The sequence below is a fragment of the Scardinius erythrophthalmus genome (genome assembly GCF_964197995.2).
Source record: "Scardinius erythrophthalmus genome assembly, contig: HAP1_SCAFFOLD_370, whole genome shotgun sequence".
Lineage (NCBI taxonomy): Eukaryota > Metazoa > Chordata > Actinopteri > Cypriniformes > Leuciscidae > Scardinius > Scardinius erythrophthalmus.
The window spans coordinates 27589-51341 of record NW_028296242.1 but is presented as its reverse complement, the minus strand read 5'-3'; the positions used below and the strand labels follow the sequence as shown (position 1 = coordinate 51341).

Here is a 23753-nt window from a genome sequence, read left to right as displayed (position 1 = left end):
GCTTATTCATTTAGTTGTTTGTTTGTTGTTTTTTACGCCCATATCTCCCTTCTAATTGGCTTAACTACCTTCAAAGCTCGTTGGGAGTCAGGAAGAAGAATGCGGGCGGTTTGTTTAGGTCCAGTTTGTACAGTTTCTGCTCATCGTTATGCTGTACGGCCATGATTTTGTCTGTGGTTAGATCCGTTTGTTAGTGTTATTGTATGTAAGTAGTAGGTGTAAACACGTAGGCCATCGCTGCGGTCGTGACATGTGCTTTTGTGTGTTTGTGTATTAAAACGTACGGCCTGTTCTGTGTTTATTTACTGTGCAGCTGTGTTTACATCTTAGTTTTTGTTGTGTTTTGTCTGGCGTGTGTATCAGGCCACCCGCGGGAGCTGACGGAGGAAGAGAAACAGCAGGTTCTGCACTCGGAGGAGTTCCTCATCTTCTTCGACCGCAGTATTCGTGTGATGGAGAGAGCTTTAGCTGAGGACTCCAACATCTTCTTCGACTACAGCGGACGAGACCTGGAGGATAAAGAGGGGTGAGAATGTGCTGCGTGACACAAAAACATGATTTCTGGGTATTTGATCTATCATTTGTTTCTTTTTTTATAAACATTATATTTTATATTATATTATATTTTATTATATTAATTATGTATTTTTTACATTTATTTTATTGTTGCATTAAACATTCCATTTAACAACAATCATAAATTATAAATGATTGCATTACTAATGGTTGAATTAAAACAAACTTGATTGTTAAACATTTAATTTATGTGAGATGGTTAACAACAATGACAAACCATTCCAAAACCATTAACTGCTTCAATTATCTGGATGCATTCAGATTTGTATAATGTGCAAATTTAATGTTTACACAATACATTTTTTTTTAATGCAATGGATGTGTAGGTTGCTTTATGTTTTATGTTCTGTCATAAAAGCCTATTGAAATGATCACATTTCTAGAGTATTTTCAACTTCTTTTGTTTTGCTGAACTCAGTGAGATAAATATAGCAAAAATAGGTAGGGTTAGTGCTAGTCTGTAGTATTTATAGTGTGTGTGTGTGTGTGTGTGTGTGTGTGTGTGTGTGTGTGTGTGTGTGTGTGTGTGTGTGTGTGTGTGTGTGTGTGTCTACATTGTTCTTCAAATAAATTCTTGCATAATGATGTCATCTATTAACAAGCTTTCTTCTGTATGGGTAATGCAAAACACACTGATATTTTTGACCATTTTTTCTTATTTTACATTTATGTAATTTTTTATATAAATAAATAATACAATAATATATTTTCTTATGTTTTTAATCATTTTAAAGTATTTTGATACACACATACATATACATATATATACTCTATATACACTTACACACCATATATAATAGTAAAGCAAATACAAATAAAAATATATATATATAATTGTTATAATATTTCACAATATTACTGTTTTTACTTTATTTTTGTTCCTAAAAATGCAGCCTTAGTGAGTATAAGAGACTTATTTCAAAAACATAAAAAATCTTACTTACCGACCCCAAACTTTTGAACGGTAATGTATATCATTTTTTATTTGCTTTAATTAATATATATATATATATATATATATATATATATATATATATATATATATATATATATATTCAGATGCCATTTGAAATTTTCTTCTAGAATGATCATTTTTATCAAGCTTGTATGTGTATGTTCAGTTATTTCACTTTAATGGCAATGAAAATGACCCATTCATTGTAATTAAAGTAAAATTACTGAACTTAAACATGCAAGCTTGAAAAAAAAATGCTAATTTTAGAAGAAAATTTCAGATGGCACTTAGAGGCTTTTGCATCTGAAGTCTTCATATATATATATATATATGTGTGTGTGTCTGTTATGATATGCTTTAATTACTATCGTATATGGTTAAGTGTGTATTAAAAGTCCAGAGCTCATGTTATCAGTTTCTCCCCCTCTCAGAGATCTACAGGGCGGCTCCAGTCTCTCTCTCAATCGTCTGTTCTATGATGAGCACTGGTCAAAGCATCGGGTCATCACCTGTCTGGACTGGTCCCCTCAGGTAGACTGACCTCCCTCTCTGACCTCTCCCTCTGTGTCAACACCTGTTCATTTAAAAGGGGGAATCTTCCCTCGCTCTGTCTCTCAGTCAGCTTTATCACTCTCATCCTCTTCTCTGTTCTTTCTCTCTCACATCTTTCTCCTGCCCTCACTATCTTCTCTTCATCTTTCCATATTTCCAGTACCCTGAGCTCTTGGTCGCCTCCTACAACAACAATGAAGACGCTCCTCATGAGCCAGACGGTGTGGCTTTGGTGTGGAATATGAAATTCAAGAAGACCACACCAGAGTACATCTACCACTGCCAGGTGAAAACCCTTAACACAGCACGACTTTACACTCTTACCCTCCAAAAATCACGTCACACGTCATTAAAGGAGTGTCAGAGAGTGTTAAAGGGATAGTTCGCCCAAAAATGAAAATTCTGTGATCATTTACTCGCCGTCATGTTGTTCCAAATCAGTGTGACTTTCTCAACTCATCTCAAAGGAACATATTTGGAAGAATGTTGGACACCAAACAGTTTTGGTGACCATTGACTTCTATTGTATATACAAAAAAAGCTAATTTCTAAAAAATATCTTGTTAATGTTTCTCAGACAAAAATATCATATAGGTTTGGAAACACGAGGGTGAGTAAATGACAGAATTACAGACCCCACAGAACATCATACTTACTACTATTTATACTTAAACAAACAACTAGACCCCTTGAAATGACCTCTTGCATTTTCAGAATGTGCAATACATGCACTTTGACTTGATTCACGTAGTATATCAAGTGAACAGAGATATTAATAACACCTTTTAATCTTTTCTTTTTTACTTGTGCTACACAAAGTTAAGACATTTTACATAAATTTAGATTAAAATGGAAAACAATCATTTATTTTAGATATTTAAATTTTTCACTGAGTTAAAATATATATTAATCATCATTAATTATCATTACATATTGCATATATTGCTATATATTGCATACTATTTAAAAAATATTGTAGGCACCAGGTAGTGCATACTGTGCAGTAAGCAGCTCACTAGTATATACTCATGGTATTCTAAGCACTTCACAATAAATGTATACCAAAACGACCTAATTGGAAAGCCATGATAAAGGAAGTGGTAGCTTCAATAAAAGGGAGGTCTAATGGAGCGTACCACTTCAGATGACGACATTGATTTAAATGAGTGTAAGGTGATATTTAATTAAAGGTGCATGCTGGCCTTGGAGTACCGCAGCGGAACAGAGCACCTTATTACGGTGTGTGTCCGCTTGGGTCAGGCCAAAAAAATCCTGAGGTTTGTGTGTAAAACATATCTGGTGTCGGTTTTGACGCTAATTATAAAAGACTCTGGGTTGGGAGTCTTTTCAGGGAGACGACCAAGTAAGCAAGTCTGGGAGGCGACAGCCTGGTGCGAGGGAGAGATATTAGAGAGACATTTCTGTAATAAAAAGATGTGGCTTACCACTTCCTAATCCTAACAGCCGCATATGTTTGCCCACCCACATGGACTGCTCGTGCATGCGCCGCTTTTCCAATGCCCAGCACCTCTCACACACACATGCTCGTTTACTCACACACTTACAACACAAGCATGCTCAGACGTGCCATATTAACACGTTCATAAACACCAGACTTTTCATATTTATATATAAAATAAAATAGCCATTTAAAAAAAAATTCCCATTTGACTTTATAATTGAAAACTATGCTATGGAAGCTTGTTTCCGCCACAGAATAAAACATTTTAAAAGATAATTGCGACTTTTTATCTCACAATTGCGAGTTCACATCTCGCAATTCTGACTTTATTTCTCAGAATTGCGAGATATAAAGTCAGAATTGCGTGAAATAAAGTCGCAATTGCGTGTTATAAAGTCAGAATTGCGAGATATAAAGTCAGAATTGCGTAAAATAAAGTCGCAATTGCGTGAAATAAAGTCGCAGTTGCGTGTTATAAAGTCAGAATTGCGAGATATAAAGTCAGAATTTGCGTGTAAAGTTTTTTTTCTCGCAATTGCGACTTTATATCACGCAATTCTGACTTTATAACACGCAATTGCGACTTTATTTCTCAGAATTGTGACTTTATATCCCGCAATTGCGACTTTATTTGTCAGAATTGTGACTTTATTTCTCACAATTCTGACTTCATATCTCGCAATTCTGGGGAAAAAAGTCACAATTCTGACTTCATATCTCTTAATTCTGAGAAAAAAAGTCAGAATTGTGAGATAAAAAGTCGCAATTATTATTATTTATTTATTATTCAGTGGCAGAAACAAGCTTCCATACTATGCTGGGTAAATTACTCTTAAAAGGTCATTTATTACTAGCCACTAATTACATATTCAACAGTGTAATTAGATTACTGTACTAATTACTTTTTCTTAAAAGTATTGCATTACTTGCATTACTAATTACGTTCTCAATCCCATATCAACCTCGAATAGTTGAACAATACAAGGACAGACACAAATCTGCATTTCTGATTCTTTCAAATAAACAATTTAAAATTGCATAAATTATTCCCGAACTGACCAAAGTGTGTAAAGGGAGACATTTACATTACAAACATACATTTTAATCCTCTATTGTTTTTATACAGAATTGTTCTATAGTCTATACAGTATTTAATGCAATTACATCAAAAGTAACTGTTATTAAATTACAGAAAAATTAGAGTTATCCCTTACTTTTTCAAGGTTACAGTAATTAGATTAATTAGTAATTAACTACACCCAACACTGATCATGCTGAGGGCATCAGTGTCTTACAGACTGTAAGGTTTTTGGCCACTGATTTAGAAATGCTTTGTAAAATTCCTGTTGGGAATCATAAGAGAAGGTTTCTAGAAAAAAATGTATTTCTATTTTAGCAAATAAAAAAGACACTAAAATGTATTGTAGTTGTAAAAAGTGCTCTTGTGTATTTGATTGTGGTGTCACATGAATCAAGACTCACTTTGGGCTCAGTGGTTACAGAAAAGATGGGACGTATAGAAAGCATATATAAAAACAAGATGAATAACACGCAATGGCATTTCACAGCTTTCCTTCAGTGTGTCCTGAGGTTCAAGCATCCCTTTTTCATCATGAGGAGAGAGAAGCACAGGATCTCCAAACATTTTGCCGTTGGCTGAGGATGAAAGATGTTGGGCCAATTTGCCGAGATATTGTTTTTCGCTCTGGGCTCTGTTCTAAACGGCGGTGCTCCCCTCTCACTAGACCGGGAATCTGATGGCTCTTAATGTGCGAGCATGTTCTGCTGCTTAACCTTTCCAAACCACACTGATCTTATTCCCTCTGAGGAACACGCATGCAAGAGCCATATACTCATCCCCCACACGCTCCTCTCCTCTCTTCTTCTCCCCTCCTATTCTCCCTTTGCGGCTTCCCTCACTCTTGGCAGGCCGTACGGCGGAGTTCAGCAGTTTTGCAGTCGTTTTTCCAGATTTACCCACAGCCGCAACTTTCATGTGCTGGATACTTCAGAAACCCCCCCTCCAGCACCGCCGGCTCCCACTTTTCCCTCAGTTTCTCTTTTTGCTGTTCCAACTTTACCTCTTTTTGCCACATCTCTCGCTCCATCTCTCTCTCTCTCTCCTTATACTTCTTCTCACACTCTAGCTCTGTTCAAAAACCCAGTGAGCTGCCTCGTTGCCTACTTAGGCAGCATCCTAATCCTCACAGGTTCTCATAAGTGGACATACTACATTGGCGGTACCTCCACACATCACATACATGGGAGGCAATTGATTTTGGTTACACTTTATTTCGATGTTTGGTTTTACTAACTATAAGTAACTTTACAACTACAGTACATGTCAACTAAATCTCAGAGTATTAGTAGACTGTTAGGCTAGGGTTAGGTGTTATGGTTAGTAGAATAAGTTGACACGTACTTGCAAAGTCACTTAAGTGTCTGTTAGGGAGAAAAAAATAAAGTGTTAGCAGATATTAAGCAGACACTCTACTAACACTCTAATAAGTGTTATTGATGTAATTGATGTCTCAAGTGGACCATAAAAATAAAGTGTTACCTTGATTTTAATGGAGTTTGCCTTTAGCAAACAAAGTGATTAGTTAATAAGCATAAAAAGACAGTACATGCAGATATTAGTTGAAATACCGTAGATTTGTATTTTTAGAGTAGCATCTCTCCTGCTTTCTCTACCATTTTGGATATATTTTTTCACTGTGCTCATCAGTGCATTCTGGGATTGCCATCTCCACAATGGACACGTACAATGCAGTCTTTGAATATGGATTGAATGGGGTATATTAGTAGGTTGCATACTCGAGTTACATATACACTACCGTTCAAAGATTTTCACCAAATCTTAGAAAAAGAAGTTTCTCACCAAAATTGAAATATTATTATAATTTAAAGTAACTGTTTTCTATTAAAATATTTTTTAAATGGATTTTTTCCCTGTAATTTCAAAGCTGAATTTTGTATTATTCAAGTCTTCAGTGTCACATGATCCTTCCGAAATCATTCTAATATGCTGATTTGCTGCTCAAGAAACATTTATGATTATTATCAATGTTGAAAACAGTTGTACTGCTTCATATTTTTGTGGAAACCATTTTTTTTTCAGAATTCTTTGATAAACCGAAAGTTCAAAAGAAGAGCATTTATTTGAAATATAATATTTTGTAATATTGCAAATGTCACTTTTGATCAATTTAATGCATCCTTGCTAAATAAAAAAGTATTAATTTATTTTCTTTTTTTATCATCCTGACCCCAAACTTTTGAATGGTAGCGTACATTTTAAAACTTCACATCTGGAAAACGCTTTTAAAAAAACGGCGTACGAAGACAGCACACTAGGTTTTGAAAAGCAGCTTCTGTTTGTCTTTATCCTCTCCTCCTTCATTTCACAGTTTCTCTGGCTTTGGATGGCTACAAAAGGCCACTCCTGTTCAGACAGTTGTGGAATATTTCCGTGGTGGTTTTGGTTTGTTTTGGGCTCTGTGTGGCGTGATCTTGGCTCCCTCGTCTCTGCTGTTCTTTCGGGCCCATCATCACAGCAGGTCCGGCTCGCCAGTAACATCACATGACCTTCTCAAGTGGGCTGCCTGTCGCCACATCAAGGGCACACCCCAAAAACTGCTCACCGATACTGTCAGCCCTCATCTGCATCGCCTGTATTTTATTGATATCGTTTATATATTTTACCCAGGATGACTCTGTGTGAACCCCTGTTGGATGCCTGAGGCTCGCTGGCACAGAGGAAGATGTGTTCGCAGGAGCTTGGAGAGATGCCCGCTCTGCATAATGCTGGTGGATGGAGTTGCATGTGCTCATAAAGCTGAGTGTAGAAAGGCTTCAAAACCACTCACAGCTTTTGAGACAGGAAGAGCAGAGACCTCCAGTCCACTATGGTTTTACTGCCGGCTCTTGCATCCACAAATAAGCACTAATGTAGATAGGGGGATGGGTCATGATGGTTGGCTAGTTTATTTGGAATTGTTTTCTACTTTTTTAGTTTTTTCAGGTGCTTTTATAAGTGCTATAATTAGAATACTGTACATAAGCTGTTAACGTTTGCATGGTAAAAAGTGCACAGAAAAGTTGCATCTTTAATCTCTTTTAAAGAGGACCTATTACGCCATTTTTCAAAGTCTTGATTTTGTTTTCGCTCCCTACTAGAATAGGTTTTCACACTGGAATGTTCAAAAACATTATTTTTGACATTGTTGCAGCTCCTCTCTTCCCAGTCTGTCAGTATCGCTCTGTTTAGTTCCTGTCTCTATGAAGCCCCTCCTTCTGAAAAGCACAATGTGCTCTGATTGGTCGGCTGGATCAGTGTGTTGTGATTGATCAACCGTGTGTTTCGGAAATGTGACGCCCCTTACCATAACCGCTACTTTCTACACACTACTAATGCAACTTTCAGAAAGAGTTCAGAAACAGTGCGCACTGATATAGAGAATATAGAGACTTTTCAAATGAACATCTCAAGGCCCGTTCACACCAAGGTCGATAACTATATACTATAACTATCTAAATATAAAGTCGTTTAAGCAATCCACTGACTAGACCATTTTTAAATGATGTAGTAGCACTAACTGTAGGCCAAAAGTGAAGGTCCATAGGATTTATTTAGAAATTAATGGGAAAGTTCACCCAAAAATGTACATTCTGTCATTTACTCACCCTCATGTTGTTCAAAACCTGCATGAGTGTCTTTCTTCTGTTGAACAGGAAAGGAGATATTTTGAAGAATGTTGGTAACCAGACAATTGACGGTAGCCATTGACTTCCATAGTATTTTTTTTTTCCTACTATGGAAGTCAATGGACTGTCAGGTTACCAACATTCTTCAATATTCTTCTTTTCCGTTCAACAAAAGAAAGAAACTCAAACAGGTTTGGAAAAACTTGAGGGTATTTTGGTGAAATATCCCTTTAAGTGTATGCAGTCAAAAGTGGAATTATGTAAGTTATGTGGAGCAAGCTGAATATGAGAGCTTGTTGACTGAATTGAAAAGTTGATGTTTTAGATTAGAACTTTGAGGAGGAACAAATTCACAAATGGCAGTAAAACCATAGTGGACTGGAGGTCTCTGCTCTTCCTGTCTCAAAAGCTGTTTTGAAGCCTTTCTACACTCAGCTTTATGAGCACATGCAACTCCATAACAAATAAGTGCACTACCAAATCAAATGAAAGTATAAAGTATAGAATTGCATTTCATCCATTTTTGACTATGCTAAGAATACCGTTCATTCATATTGACGGGACACGGCCGTTCTTTCCTCTTGTCCGAGGTAAAAGAGAGAGATCAAACTACTCGCATTCACTGGCTTCTCCTCCATTGTTCTCTGAAACGGAGATATGGTATTACAAGGCCTGTGCCAGTAACCGCAGAGTGACAAAATCCGTGGGGTGCAGTTTGGGAAAAAAAAGAGGTAGGGAGCGAAGGATGCTGGTGGAAGACAGAGGAGTGCATCTGGAGCTGATAAGCTTTGCTGAGAACCACATGATTGTGGTGCTTCAGGAGGAGGCGGCAGTGAATGTACTGTCTGTTACACAGTCATCTGCTCCCTGACAAATGGCTCCGACTTTTTTTTCCTCCTCTTTTCCCTTTCGGCCCGCAAAAAAAGGGGGCAACAAAGGAGGGAGTGTTCCTCATGCCAAGGTTAGTCTTGTGGATTATCCCATACTGAACCATTCCCATTGATATTATTATGTCCGAAGCACTTAGTCCCAGTGAAACCAGGAAGGTGTTGTGGGATTGTGTGTTTTCACTTGCATTTTACGACTTCCATCAGAGCTTTGGGTTGTTAGATGTCAAGCTAAGCTTGTAATGTGAAATATTCTCAATTAAATCAGTCGGTGAAATGACTGCATTGACGAAATGGATGAAATAGTGAAATTTGGTGGGGACAACAATCAGGAAACTTCCTAATATTGACTGTATTAAGTCGTTACCATGATTTTATTGGTCATGGTACTATTGTATACTTTGAATTAACTTGAGTACGAAGTAAATTTGGCACATTAAATGATAATTCGTATTCTTTTCACTTAATAATTCTGCCACTATACTTTTTGTTCAGTGTAATGTAGACGAAGATGTATCCCAACTTCCCTTGAACAAACTAAAACCTGAAATTGGCATTGCAATTCCACTACAGAACTGAAAAGATCACAGGGCAAAGTGAGCTAATTCCAGTAGCAAAAGCTTGCATGTGGAGCACAGCGCTCGAATAGTGTTTGTGGGCTTCCAGTAAAACTGAAGAGGTGATTTCAGAATCCATGCGTTGAAGACAGACGGATCTTAACTTACGCTCTCCATATGGTGTGAATATACAGCCTTTTCATCCAGTTTCCTCTCAGCGTCTTGCGCCTTTGCCATGTTTAGATTATGACTTTAAAGAGAGTTCAAATACTTGTCATATTTCTCTGCGCTTCGTTACGGAGCAAAAGGTCTCTGTGGATTTATGTGGTTACAGTAATGAGGGAAGAATACATCTGATGTTTTATAAACTGAGATTGCCCTATGACATGTTTTTCATCATTAAAGGCTCGTTCACATCGTGTCAGCATTGTCCAGTGCATTGAACTTTGTGGAGTGAAGCGAGGACTACAGCGTTACCCCATAGCAAGGCATTGTCATCCAGTGCTCAAATTCCAAACTATTTTGGGTTTTTGGGGTTTGACCTCTTTGACCTTTTCAAAAAAGACCTACAGAATGTAAGTTTGTGATTTTATACACATGATTTTGCCATCAAGAAAATGTCATACATTATGTATGCCTCCATTTTTTGCCTTAATCTCTTTTTATATAATTTATATTGACCTTACTGTTTGATATATTTTTTATATATATTTTCTCATGCTTAATTTACTAACATTTCAGTGTTTGTTTTGTATGACTTCCAATGAAATTTAAATTTGTTTTAAATTAAATTATTTTGGGATTAAAAAAATATCCATTATTGCCAATGAGTCATGTGTATTTTTAGTTTTTATTTTAGTTTTATTATAGTTTTATTAATGTTTTGAATTTTATTTCTATATTTTTAGTTTTCATGTTAATTTAAGATTAATTTTTTTGTAATTTTGTTATGTGCTTTTTAGCATTTTATTAGTTTTTCTTTTGTTTATTTAAAATATTTCTATTAGGTTTCATATTCTAAATATTTTTACTTTATTTTTATTTCCGTTTTGGTTTATTTACAGTTAATAATTTTAGTGCTTCAACTTCAGTTTATTGCCAATGCAACATTTCAATTTTTTTTTTCAACTAATATTTATATTTTATTTAATTTCAGCTTTATTTCAAATAACAGAAATGTTTTTGGTCACACTTTAGATTAGGGTCCAATTCTCAGTATCAACTAACTACTAAATACGACTTTTGCATCAATAATCTCTAAATTATTGCTTATTAATAATAAGGTAGTTAAGTTTAGGTATTGGGTAGGGTCTAAGGGATGTAGAATAAGGTCATGCAGAATAAGGCATTTATATATGCTTTATAAGTACTAATAAACAGCCAATATCCTATTAATATGCATGCTAATAAGCCCTAAACTAAAGTGTTACTATGTTTTTAATAGTTTTAGTTTTAGTTAGAAATAATAACCCTGCCAGGAGTAGGTCGGACTGGTTGTTGAGTTTTGTAAACGATTGAACAGATGCATTTATACAAATCAGCTAATCCAATCAAAATGAATCTGTTCTGCTATAGAATTAGCATGTTTGGGAACAGAAAGCGGAGGGATCGAGACTGTCGTCAGAGGTTGCTGCAGGACAGGGATGAGAGCGTACCACAGCAGACGAGTCTGATCAAAACAGTGGTGTGCGGAGAGGCCTGTGATTGGCTGTTGGCTGGACTGCTCTCCTGAGCTGAAGTTTCAGGTTACGATACTTCATTAAGTCTCTGATTAATGGCTTCATAGTGGAGTTATTACCCTCTTGTTGTGGTGACCCCAGCTCATGTTCATTAGCCCAGTAATGAAGCGCTGGTCTGGGGAGCGTGTCCCTGACACATGACTATAGGAGAGAGAGAAAGAGACTTGGTTCAGAGGTCGGCTTGTGGCTCTGATTGAAATAGCCGTGTATTTAAGCAGCAATGTTCCCCTGTCTCTGTGTTAGTATTCAGGTCTGACTGATCATTAATCACCGAACAGAGATCCTTTTCCAGCGGTACTGGCAATCAGACTAATCAAGACTTGAGTGAAACTTTTCAACCTCTTAAAAGATACTAATCAATTTATTACCTGAAATGTTGGCTTTTGATGTCCTATGATTGTATTATTGCAGCCGGTGTAGTAACTTGCAATTATCTGCTTTCTATTTTATTTCTACCATAATACTGTAGTTAGGGGTGGGAATCATAATAAATTAGAAGCTAATACATATAAATCAGTTCTTGCAAAAGGTGACTTTTTAAAGACTACACTCTGAAAAATCCCGGGTTGTTCAAACCCAACTTTGGGTCAGACATGGACAAACCCAAGTGTTGGGTTAAAAATGTAACCCAACGGCTGGGTTTGTCCATATCTGACAGAAAGTTGGGTTGAAACAACTCAGCATTTTTTAGATTGAAGTCATTTGTTCCGCAACTATTCATAGTCTTTTTGGAGGCAGCATAAATGCAATCCAAATATTGGCTTTAACTGTATTAAATAATACTAAACAAACAAAAAAATGTGGTAACATTTCATTTATAAAATACCACTGATTACAGGACATAATGTGTACAGTATCTTAAACTACTGTACATATGTTATAATATGAACAACCAGTCAGTGTCTATACTGATTTAAGTCTCATGAATATGTTGTAAGCTCTATGTGTTTGATTCACTATGAAGAACCAAATCATTCACTATAATTTGTTTGTGAATCAGTTGGAATACACTTGTGCTGTATGGTTTTGATTCACTAAAAAGAATCGACTCGACTACATTGGTCACTCTATATTTTTGATTCACCAAAAAGAACTAGCTCAAAAGAGTCATTTGTTCATGAATCGTTTGGATTTACCCTGGGTGTGTGCTGTATGGTTTTGATTCACTATAAAGAATTGGCTCAAAAGAGTCAATTGTTTGAGAACCGTTTGGATTTGGAATACCCTGATTGTGCTCTATGGTTTTGACTCCTGTATTCAAAGTTCCTATTCTGTATTCAGAAACTGCTCAAGAGTCATTCGGCAATCTGGCTACATTAATCACTGATTGCACTCTGTATGTTTTGCGCTGTAGATTAAGTAGCAGTGTTGAAACACCACTGAAAAATAGTTCCAGGAGTATTTGTTTTAAAGAACTCGTGTGTGAAATCCAGTCGGCATGAAACAGAAGTTGCGATTGTCTTTTCTTCCTTATTGTGATGTCTATCCAAGTAAAACGGCTTCTCGAACAAGAAAAAATGTAGGGCGGGACTTGGTTTTGTCCATGGGGAATTGATTGGATTGTTGTGGTTTGCTATTGGTCAATCTCATGTGAGTGACAGGTCGCCCCGCCCTCGTGTCGCTAAACACATCATCAGAGAAGAGAAGAGATGTCCCTGCAAGAGGGAGGGGAAGTTATTTTGATTAAAGAAGGGCATGAATGTTAAAAAAAAATAATGATGTGCATGTATCTATGATCTATAATAAAAATGTGATATTCCATAAAAAAAGTATAAATTTTGATTTCTTGATTTAACGAAACATAACGTCATTCATTTCTGGTATGTAAATGAAGGGAATCATTTCTGAAAATTACCGGTTCTCTGTATTTGTGTAGTGTTTCTCCATCAGGCCGCATTCAATCACACAATCAGTCAAATAATCTCCCGTCCAACCATCAAACGCTTTTGTCTTAATGCGTTTAAACTTTAAACCAGATTTGCCTGCGTGTCCTGAGTGTAAATAAACTCAACTCGCCTTTATTTTTACCCCTCCAGCTTAGTTTATTTTGAGTCCTTTTAAAAAACCACCTCACATGTGAAGCTGCTCCCGAAGCCTCTTAGAAGCTGTATTTTTTTAGAGGGGGAAACGAATGAAAGAAAAGAGAAGCGTGTTTTCTTTTTCTCTGGTTTGTTTTCCAGTCACTTTAAAATGAACTCTGTGTGCATGACGGCGAGGCCGCAGATGGTGCGGTGCATGAAGGGAGACAGTCCTAGTCTTTGCTTTACCGACGACTGGAGAGCGCAATGAAAACACGCTTTTTTACACTTCTGTCCCGCCCGCTGCTGTCACATCACCACGAAAAGGGCAGTTTTGCAAGTAAAACAAAATATCGTTGTCTCCTTGCTGTCAGTAATTGGTCTCCTGAGATAATTGTGAAGGCCGCTGCGGAGAATTTTGTGTGAAAATATGTAAGCGTTCGGGCACGTTTCATGTGACAGGCACTGAAGAGGAACCAAAAACTCAATAAAAGTGAAGATGGAGGGAAAGGCTGTCACAACAAAAGCCAGCGCTTTTCGCTCTAGTGCACTCTGTTTATGATGCTGTAATATAAAACTGCTGTTCCCACAATCCTTAGCATAGTTTGGTACTCTGCCCACCTTTCCTTCATCTTCACCTTCATCATTCTCTCTTTCCTTTGTCTTTTTGTCCTAAAGATTTTGCCTTATCTGGTCTTTTCCAGTCTCCAGTGGTGTCGGTGGGTTTTGCCCGGTTTCATCCTAACCTTTTGGTGGGTGGCACATATTCAGGGCAGATTGTTCTCTGGGACAACAGAAGTCACAGAAGAACGCCGGTTCAGAGGACTCCCCTGTCCGCTGCAGCGCATACAGTAAGAACACTACAGATACAATCATCCTTCTTAAACTTAAAGTCCCCCATCATGCTTTTTCCAATATTTCCTTTCATGTAGCATGCAATTTGTGAATGTAAAAGGTCTGCAAAGTTTTAAAGATCAAAGTGCTCAAAAAATGGAGTTATTGTCCTGAAATTGATTCTGAACTGCCGAAACGAGTCGTCAGCGATTACAGTCTCAATTCCAGTTACATACCTATGTAACAAATTTGCATAATGCCAGCCTATGGTCTTCATTGGCTGCCTGTGAAAAACGTCTACTTTGCCCCGCCCTCAAACACTGTAGTTGTAGCTGAGGCCTGGAAGAGATTGGTTCGTGTTGTCGACATATCAAGAAGACATCGTTTTCAGCGCTGCAAAAGCAAATTTACTTTAAAAGCATGAGGACTCCGACTCGAAGGCTTCGTTCAGACTGCAGGCAAATGTGTTTTTTTGCTCACATGTGACTCAGATCTGTTTTTGTCATGACAGTGTTAACAAACCACATCTGATCTTTTCAATTCCGATTTGTGATACTTCCATTTGTGGTGCTAAATCCGATACAGGTCAGATGTTTTACAATGCGACCGCAGTCTGAACGGTCATATCGGAATTCATGAGACTTTTAACGTCACTCTAGAGCAACATTCGGCACAATTCTGTTCTCATGGGAGTCACCTCAAAGATTTTACATACCTGCAGTTATCAAGACAGTTGCGCAAGGTAGTGAGTGAATGACAGTGATGTGTCAGAGCTCATAAATATTACAGTGACAGCTCTATTTACAAGCGAAACATGAGGTTATATTGCCTACGCATGAATTCACTGGCTTCAGCGGCAGATCACACTTAAAATATACACATAATCACTTAATTTAATATTCTCCACGTTTACTTCAGTATGACAGCGTGCTACGTGACGTCTTTTTATCGTTCTTTTGCGCGTGTGGGTCAGTCCAGGACCATGATCTGTTCACACTGGAATCTGATATTGGCCACATTAAAATGTTAACATCTATACAAAAAAAAATTGCATTGTGAACATAGACTATTTGATATGGTAAAACTGATGCCATTATTAGTTCATATCACTGAGTATCAAGCACTGAGGAAGCCTCCGGAGCTGAAGTTCAGATATGGTAATTGGCATTTTGTTTACAATACGCGCTGTAAGCGGTCGACCAATAACAACAGACTGGGCCGTCTGACCAATCAGAGCAGAGTAGGCTCTCAGAAAGGAGGGGCTTAGAGAGACTGCATCTTCAAACAAACCATTTTCATGCTCTTTGAGAAATGAGGAGTTGTGCAATGTATATTATGAGAAAATTATAGTGTTTTTTGATCTTGCATACAAGTTAACCTATTGTTGGAGAAAAATTAGGATCCTTTAAAATAGCATACTAGTGGGGAGACCAAAGTGTTGTGAAAGAGTCATATTCTGTGGAATGAGATATTATATCAGAATGCCCAAGCCGCTCTATTCCATACACTGAATGTAAATGGTGTACACGACTGTCAAGCAAGATTTTCATTAAGTAACGACTTAAATCTTAGTCTGTATGGCATGAATATTCTTAAAAACATCTCCTTTTGAGTTCCACAGGAGATAGAAAATCTTACTGGTTTGGAACAGCATGAGGGTCAGTAAATGAAGACACAATTTTCATTTAGGGTGGACTATCCCTTTAATGCTGGGACTGGGAGCAATCACCCCTCAACATATTCCTGACCTCGTCTTCTCTCTGAGCAAAAGTCTACCCAGGGCTAGACTCCGTCTGTCAGCACAGTCAGGCTCAATGAGCCCCATCTAACTCCTTGTCATGCAATAAAGACAGTACAGCCTAGTAGCAGAGAAAAGGGACGTCCATAGACCCTTATTGTGCTCAGCTGCCACACACACGGCCCCTGAATGCCATACATGCTGAGGGTTTAAACTCCCGTGCCCTCAATAATGAAAGCCTATGTCCCGACTGCCGTCTCACCACTCCACCGGCTCATCTGAAAGAGCCCATTGTTGGTCAAAAAACAAAATCAAATTGACGGCAATAACGACATAATGGATTCACACAATCAACTGTATTTGCAGACGGGCAGATGCCCGAGCCATGTTAGTTCACAGGCTAGGTATTGTGTCTGTGTACACATTCAGTTCATAGCTTTAATTTTGCAACATGTTTGCTGGCCATACCGTTGTATTCTTCACCCTTTATTCAAATATATTTGTTTAAATTGTTACAGATTTTGTAAGCATGTTGCATAGTTGTACTTGGAGTCAATAGCTTTTTTTGTCAGAATGCAATGAAACATGTCAAATTGTGCAACATAATTCTTGGCCAAAAATAAAACTGTAGTTGTAGTTTGCCTTTGTTGCCAAACAATTTTCTCAGATAAATACCTTAACCAAGTTTAGTGTTTTGTTCTTCCCTCATATTTATAATATTTTAAAATAAAAGAAATATTTTCCTCATATTTTGATGGTTTAATCATACTTGTTGTGTCAACAAATATCCACTGCAGACATCACTTTTGGCCACTACTACTGTATACGAATTTGTATGTGACATACTGTATCTTCTCAAAGCACCCAGTGTACTGCGTCAATGTGGTCGGCACCCAGAACGCCAACAACCTGATCACGGTGTCCACAGATGGACGTATGTGTTCCTGGAGCCTGGATATGCTGTCACAGCCTCAGGTCAGTTCTGGCACATCTGATCAACACCTGACACTACCAGCATCCATCACACCTGTATACAAGTCTGCTTGCTCAATTGTAGGAGAGCATGGAGCTTGTTTATAACAAGTCTAAGCCAGTGGCTGTGACTGGGATGGCCTTTCCCACTGGAGACGTCAATAATTATATAGTTGGCAGTGAGGAGGGGACAGTGTATACAGCGTCCAGACACGGCAGGTGAGTGGCACACACACGCATGCATTTGACACACTGTCCATGATAACCCTTAAGGCCAGTTAAACAATAACTAGAATGATAACTATATTAGTGTCCACACCAACACACAATATCGTTCTGTTTATTCTAAGCACACACTCCAGTTATGTCGTCTGTCGCTTTAAATGCTCGAGCTCTTTAAAGCAGGCTGGATTCTAATTGGCTGTCAGTGTTTTTTTCATTCATCAGCTGGAAAAAATAGATCTGAAAGTGATTCCAACATGTTGTTTCTCTGTGCCGTTATCGTTGTAGTTGTGGTGTGGACTCTGCTATTCTTTTACATTTTTAGAACTGTATCTTTATCGTTATTGTTATAGTTATCGTCCTCGGGTGATCCGGTCATAAGTGGTCAGAGATAAATGAAATATAAATAAACAATCACTTAAACCAAATTCAGAGGTTGTCGGAAACACACGTGGACGCATTTTCTGATCATGTTTGTAGTGATGTTCGTCCCAGACAGCGGCAAAGGACCGCCTACTCACCTGTCAATCAAAACAAGGGTTCTAATCTTGGCTTTCCGATCAAAACATTTGGAAAAGCATGTACAAAAGTCTGGGGTCGGTAATATTTTACCAGTACATTTAACAGTAAAAACAATTTTAATATACAATTTAATATACCTTTATATGTAATTTATTCCTGTGATCAAAGCTGAATTTTAAGCATCATTACTACAGTCTTCAGTGTCACATGATCCTTCAGAAATCATTCTAATATGATGATTTGATGCTAAAGAAACATTTCTTATTATAATTAATGTTGAAAACAATTGTTAATATTTAATGTTTTTTACATAATACTGAAAAAAATATATAATAGTTCAAAATCTTTGATGAATGGAGAGTTGAAAAGAACAGCATTTATTTGAAATATAAATCTTACGTAACATTATAAATGTCTTTACTACCTATTGAAACTTGCTGAATAAAAGTAAAATTTCTTTGACTGACCCCAAACTTTTGAGCAGTAAAGTACATATACATGCACTAGACTTACATCAGGTGTATAGAGGGCCTTAATGGTTCCTTCTATTTGTTTTTGACCATCGCTTTGTGTTGCTCCACAGTAAAGCTGGCATCTGTGAGATGTTTGAGGGCCATCAGGGGCCAGTGACAGGCATCAGTTGTCACAGTGCTGTGGGCCCTGTCGATTTCTCACACCTCTTTGTCACTTCTTCTTTCGACTGGACTGTAAAACTGTGGAGCACAAAGGTAAGACAGAGTGTCCTCTACACCTCTTGAGCATCATCAGAGTACCTCACTCTGTTGACACCACACTGCAAGATATTCTAAACAAATGATGCATGACTAACCATCCGTTTTAATGAGACACATTGCCGGCTCATGGACTGGAATGAGTCACCATTCAAACATTTACCAGTGTATCATTAATGAATTCATTCAAGAGTCTGAAATTTTGTAGCACTTCTGTTAATTCACTGATATTATAATATTTAAACATGCAAATATTTAAACCTTGCCATTCTAACAGCAGCAAACATTTTTGTTTGAGGTTTTTGTATGCTCAGAAAGTACAACATTAATATTGAAATGTCTCGTCAGATAGTTATCATTTTCTTAATCCATATTGTTGTTTTTTTAAAGGGGTGGTTGAATATGATTTCACTTTTTTATCTTTAGTTAGTGTGTAATGCTGCTGTTTGAGCATAAACAACATCTCCAAAGTTACAAAGGTCAAAGTTCAAAGCAAAGGGAGATATTTGCTTTTAAAGAAATTGTTTTTTAAGGACTATAACAAACGGCTGGTAGGGACTACAGGTGTTTCCTCCCAGGTTAGTGACATCATTAACCCTAAAATTTACATAATCCCCGCCCCCGGGAACGTGATTTATATATTATCAAGACAGAATATGCTAATTAATGACTAGAAGATAACTACACATAAGCTACATAAATTCACCAACTAACCATTCAGAAAGGTTGTCTACATGTTGTCACTTCTTCTTGAGTATCTCCATCTTTCTGACTTCGGTTTGAACATAAAAAGGCTGTTGTAGCTCCGCCCTCTGTGCCGGGAGCAGCAGCTCATTTGCATTTAAAGGAACAGACACAAACAGTGCGTTTTTGCTCACCCTCAAAAATTTACAACTTTAACATGCTATATAAAAATATCTGTGGGGTATATTGAGCAAAAACTTCACATACACACTCTGGAGACATCAGAGACTTATTTTACATCTTGTGAAAAGGGCATTATACCACCCCTTTAAAAAATATCTAAAATCAAAATTTACTTAAAAAAGCTAAATTATGTAAGATAATAGGGTGTTTTCAAATAATATATTTTTGGTAACACTTTAGTTTAGGGTCCAGTCCTCACTATTAACTAATTGCTTATTAGCATGCATATAAATAGGATATTGGCTGTTTATTAGTACTTATAAAGCACATATTAATGCCTTATTTGGCATGACCATATTCTAGTCAAGTCAAGTCATCTTCATTTATATAGCGCTTTTAACAATGTAGATTGTCTCAAAGCAGCTTTACAGAGATAAGCGTATAATTTAAGGTAACAGAGATTGTTTCGGCTTTACAGCAGAGTTAAGTTATTTCCATCTAAAGTTAGTTTTAATTGATTTGGTTCCGTCGCAATGATCATTTGTTATTAAATTAGGGGCCGCTAAGACGACACCATTCTCTCTACACAGACTTTAAACGCGAACCTGTGAGAAACGCTGATGGCGGTCACATGCGCATTTAGAATGGGTTCTATAGTTATGTGCGTTAGAATATACGCAGGTTTGGAATTCCCTACAAGCCAAGCCTAAACAAAATACTTGTCTTTCCTTATAAATTTTGATAAGGAATTTTATTTTATTTGTTGCTTTGGGGTAGGACCGCGAGACGAATTTTCCCGACAACGCCTTATCTGTAGAGTGGCAGTGGGATCCTCCATAGGGAGAGACTAGTTGGCACTTCAGCACTGCGTTGTCATCGGTCCAGGTGAAGGTCCTTCGTCAGATCTGGATACGGCCTGGATCCGGCAGGCTGCAGGAAAAACCTTGGGATAAACACAGACACTAAAATTAGCGTAGATGCCATTCTTCTCATGATGTAACGAGTACATCAGGATTTTTGGGAAGTGTTCCCAGTTCCGGCTGACCTAATCTATGCAGCATAACATTAAATTATAGAAGTCTATAATGTATTATGTGAAAGCTAGGTCAAAGAGATGTGTCTTTAATCTGGCTTTGAACTGACAGAGTGTGTCTGCTTCCCGGACAATGGTAGGAAGACTGTTCCAGAGTTTTGGTGCTAAATAGGAAAAGGATCTACCGCCAGCAGTGGATTTTGATATTCTAGGTATAATCAACTGGCCGGAATTTTGAGATCGTAATAGACGTGAAGGACTATAATGCGTTAAGAGCTCGCTCAAGTACTGCGGAGCTAAACCATTCAGTGCTTTGTAAGTAATCAGCAATATTTTAAAATTTATGCGATGTTTAATAGGGAGCCAGTGCAGTTTTGACAGAACTGGGCTAATATGGTCATACTTCCTGGTTCTGGTAAGAACTCGAGCTGCTGCGTTTTGAACCAGCTGTAGTTTGTTTATTAAGCGTGCAGGGCAACCACCCAGTAGAGCATTACAATAATCTAGCCTTGAGGTCATGAACGCATGAACTAATTGTTCCGCATTTGTCAATGAGAGCATATGACGTAATTTAGATATATTTTTAAGATGGAAAAATGCAGTTTTACAGATACTAGACACGTGACTTTCAAATGAAAGATTGGTATCAAAGAGCACACCCAGGTTCCTAACCGACGACGAAGACTTAACAGAGCAGCCATCAAGTGTTAGACAGTATTCTAGGTTATTACGTGAGGAAGTTTTTTGTCCAATAATTAGAAACTCTGTTTTTTCAGAATTTAGAAGTAGGAAATTACAAGTCATCCAATTTTTTATATCCGCTATGCATTCCGTTAATTTTGTGAATTGATAAGTTTCGTTAGGTTTTGAAGAAATATAGAGCTGAGTATCGTCAGCATAACAGTGAAAGCTAATGCCATGTTTCCTAATGATATCTCCTAAGGGTAGCATGTACAGAGTGAACAGCAGCGGTCCTAGTACTGAGCCTTGTGGTACGCCATACTGAACTTGTGATCGATGAGACATCTCATCATTTACTGCTACAAACTGATAACGGTCAGATAAGTATGATTTAAACCATGCTAGTGCATTTCCCGTAATGCCAACATAATGTTCTAATCTATTTAAAAGAACGTTGTGGTCGATGGTGTCAAATGCAGCGCTAAGATCGAGTAACACTAATAGAGAGATACAACCACGATCGGATGATAAGAGCAAATCATTTGTGACTCTAACGAGAGCTGTTTCGGTACTATGGTACGGTCTAAATCCGGACTGGAAATCCTCGCAGATATCATTTCTTTCAAGAAAGGAACACAGTTGTGAGGATACTGCCTTTTCTAATATCTTTGACAGAAAAGGTAGATTCGAGATCGGCCTGTAATTGACTAATTCTGAAGGATCAAGTTGCGTTTTTTTAACAAGCGGTTTAATCAAAGCCAGCTTAAAGTTTTTTGGTACGTATTCTAGAGACAAAGACGAATTAATGATATTAAGAAGAGGATCTATGACCTCTGGAAGTATTTCTTTCAGTAGCTTAGTCGGTATAGGGTCTAACATACATGTTGTAGATTTAGATGATTTAATGAGTTTAGTAAATTCTTCCTCTCCTATAGCAACGAATGAATCAAATTTTTCCTCAGGGAGACTACAATGCACTGCCTGATGCGATACTGTAGTAGACGGTTGCATAGTTATAATTTTGTCCCTGATATTATCAATCTTATAAGTGAAGAAGTTCATAAAGTCATTACTGCTGTGTTGCTTGGAAACTTCGGTGAAAAATAAGCAGATCTAGCAGCTTTTAAAGCCTCTCTGTAAGTAATTGAGCTCTCTTTCCATGAAATGCGAAATACCTCTAGTTTTGTTTTCTTCCAGTTGCGCTCCATTTTTCTGGCTGCTCTCTTAAGAGCCTGAGTGTGCTCGTTGTACCACGGCGTTGGACTATTTTCTTTAATCTTCTTTAAGCGCAACGGAGCAACTGTGTCTAAAGTGCTGGAAAAGAGAGAGTTAAACGTTTCTGTTGTAATATCTAGTTCTTCTAAGCTATCTGAGATGCTGAGATGATGAAACTGATTAGGAAGATTATTAATAAAGCAATCTTTAGTAGCAGAAGTGATAGGTCTCACATATTTGAAACACGGAGTCGGCTTTGCAGCCTTGGCTAAATGCAAATTACACGAGACTAGATAATGATCTGAGATGTCATCGCTCTGCTGCAGAATTTCAACGGCATCCACATCTATTCCGTGTGATAATATTAGATCTAGAGTATGATTACGACAGTGAGTAGGTCCTGACACGTGTTGTCTAACTCCAATTGAATTTACAATGTCTTTAAATGCCAATCCCAATGCATCTTTTTCATTATCGATGTGTATATTAAAATCACCAACAATTAGTACTTTATCTGCAGTCAATATTAATTCTGATAGAAAGTCCGCAAATTCTTTGATAAAGTCTGTATGGTGCCCTGGTGGCCTGTATACAGTAGCCAGCACAAATCTCAAACTTGATTTATCGTTTACACTATATATTTTTACATTAAGCACCAATGCTTCAAAAGAATTATATTTAAAACTTGATTTCTTAGTGGTTTTGAAACTATTACTATAGATTACAGCAACACCACCCCCTTTGCGTTTCAGACGAGGCTCATGTTTATAACAGTAATCTTGCGGGGTTGATTCATTTAAAGTAATGTAATTGTTTGGTTTTAGCCAGGTTTCTGTCAAACACAGCACATCTAGGTTATTATCTGAAATCATATCATTAACAACGAGTGCTTTTGAAGTAAGCGATCGAATATTCAGCAACCCAAGCTTTAGCATTTGCTCATCTGTATTATAGCTGTTTTTTATTTGTTGAACATCAATTAAATTTTTAACCTTAGATGGGTTTAAACGTTTTTTGGATTTCCAAATTCGGGGAACAGACACAGTCTCTATATGATGATAGCTAGGTGAAAGAGGCTCTATGTGATGGGATTTATCTGACCTTGGTGACGCGAGGCCGCTTCTACATCTCTTAATCCTACCCAATACCTAAACTTAACTACCTTACTAAATATTAATAAGCATTAATTTAGAGTTTATTGAGGTAAAAGTCATAGTTAATAGTTAGTTGATACTGAGAATTGGACCCTAATCTAAAGTGTGACCATATTTATGTATTAAATGCATTTTTTGTGTATGAAACCCTAATATTTAATGTACTAACCAGGCTTATTCAACATTAATGCAGGCTTTTATAAAGTGCATTTTAAGCCCTGCTTAGTATCTTGGCAGTGTCTCGTACATGCAAGTAAATCCGTTCTGTGTCCAAAGCTTCGAGACCACTGGACAGTGGCTTTTTGCCTTGAGCTTAATCTGCAAGTTCAGA

General features: G+C 37.4%; 1 protein-coding gene across 1 annotated transcript in view; it reads left to right on the top strand.

The window, feature by feature from the left end:
• Positions 1-363: 363 nt before the first annotated feature.
• The window catches only part of LOC308686525 (cytoplasmic dynein 1 intermediate chain 1), a gene marked incomplete at both ends in the record, with an annotated part of 38760 nt that continues 15370 nt past the window's right edge, over positions 364-23753 (top strand). The window contains 7 exons of the mRNA XM_081394957.1: positions 364-526; positions 1963-2062; positions 2244-2369; positions 14158-14304; positions 16887-17000; positions 17083-17216; positions 18325-18469. Coding sequence (XP_081251083.1) covers positions 364-526; positions 1963-2062; positions 2244-2369; positions 14158-14304; positions 16887-17000; positions 17083-17216; positions 18325-18469 — 929 coding nt within the window. The remainder of the gene's footprint in view (positions 527-1962; positions 2063-2243; positions 2370-14157; positions 14305-16886; positions 17001-17082; positions 17217-18324; positions 18470-23753) is intronic.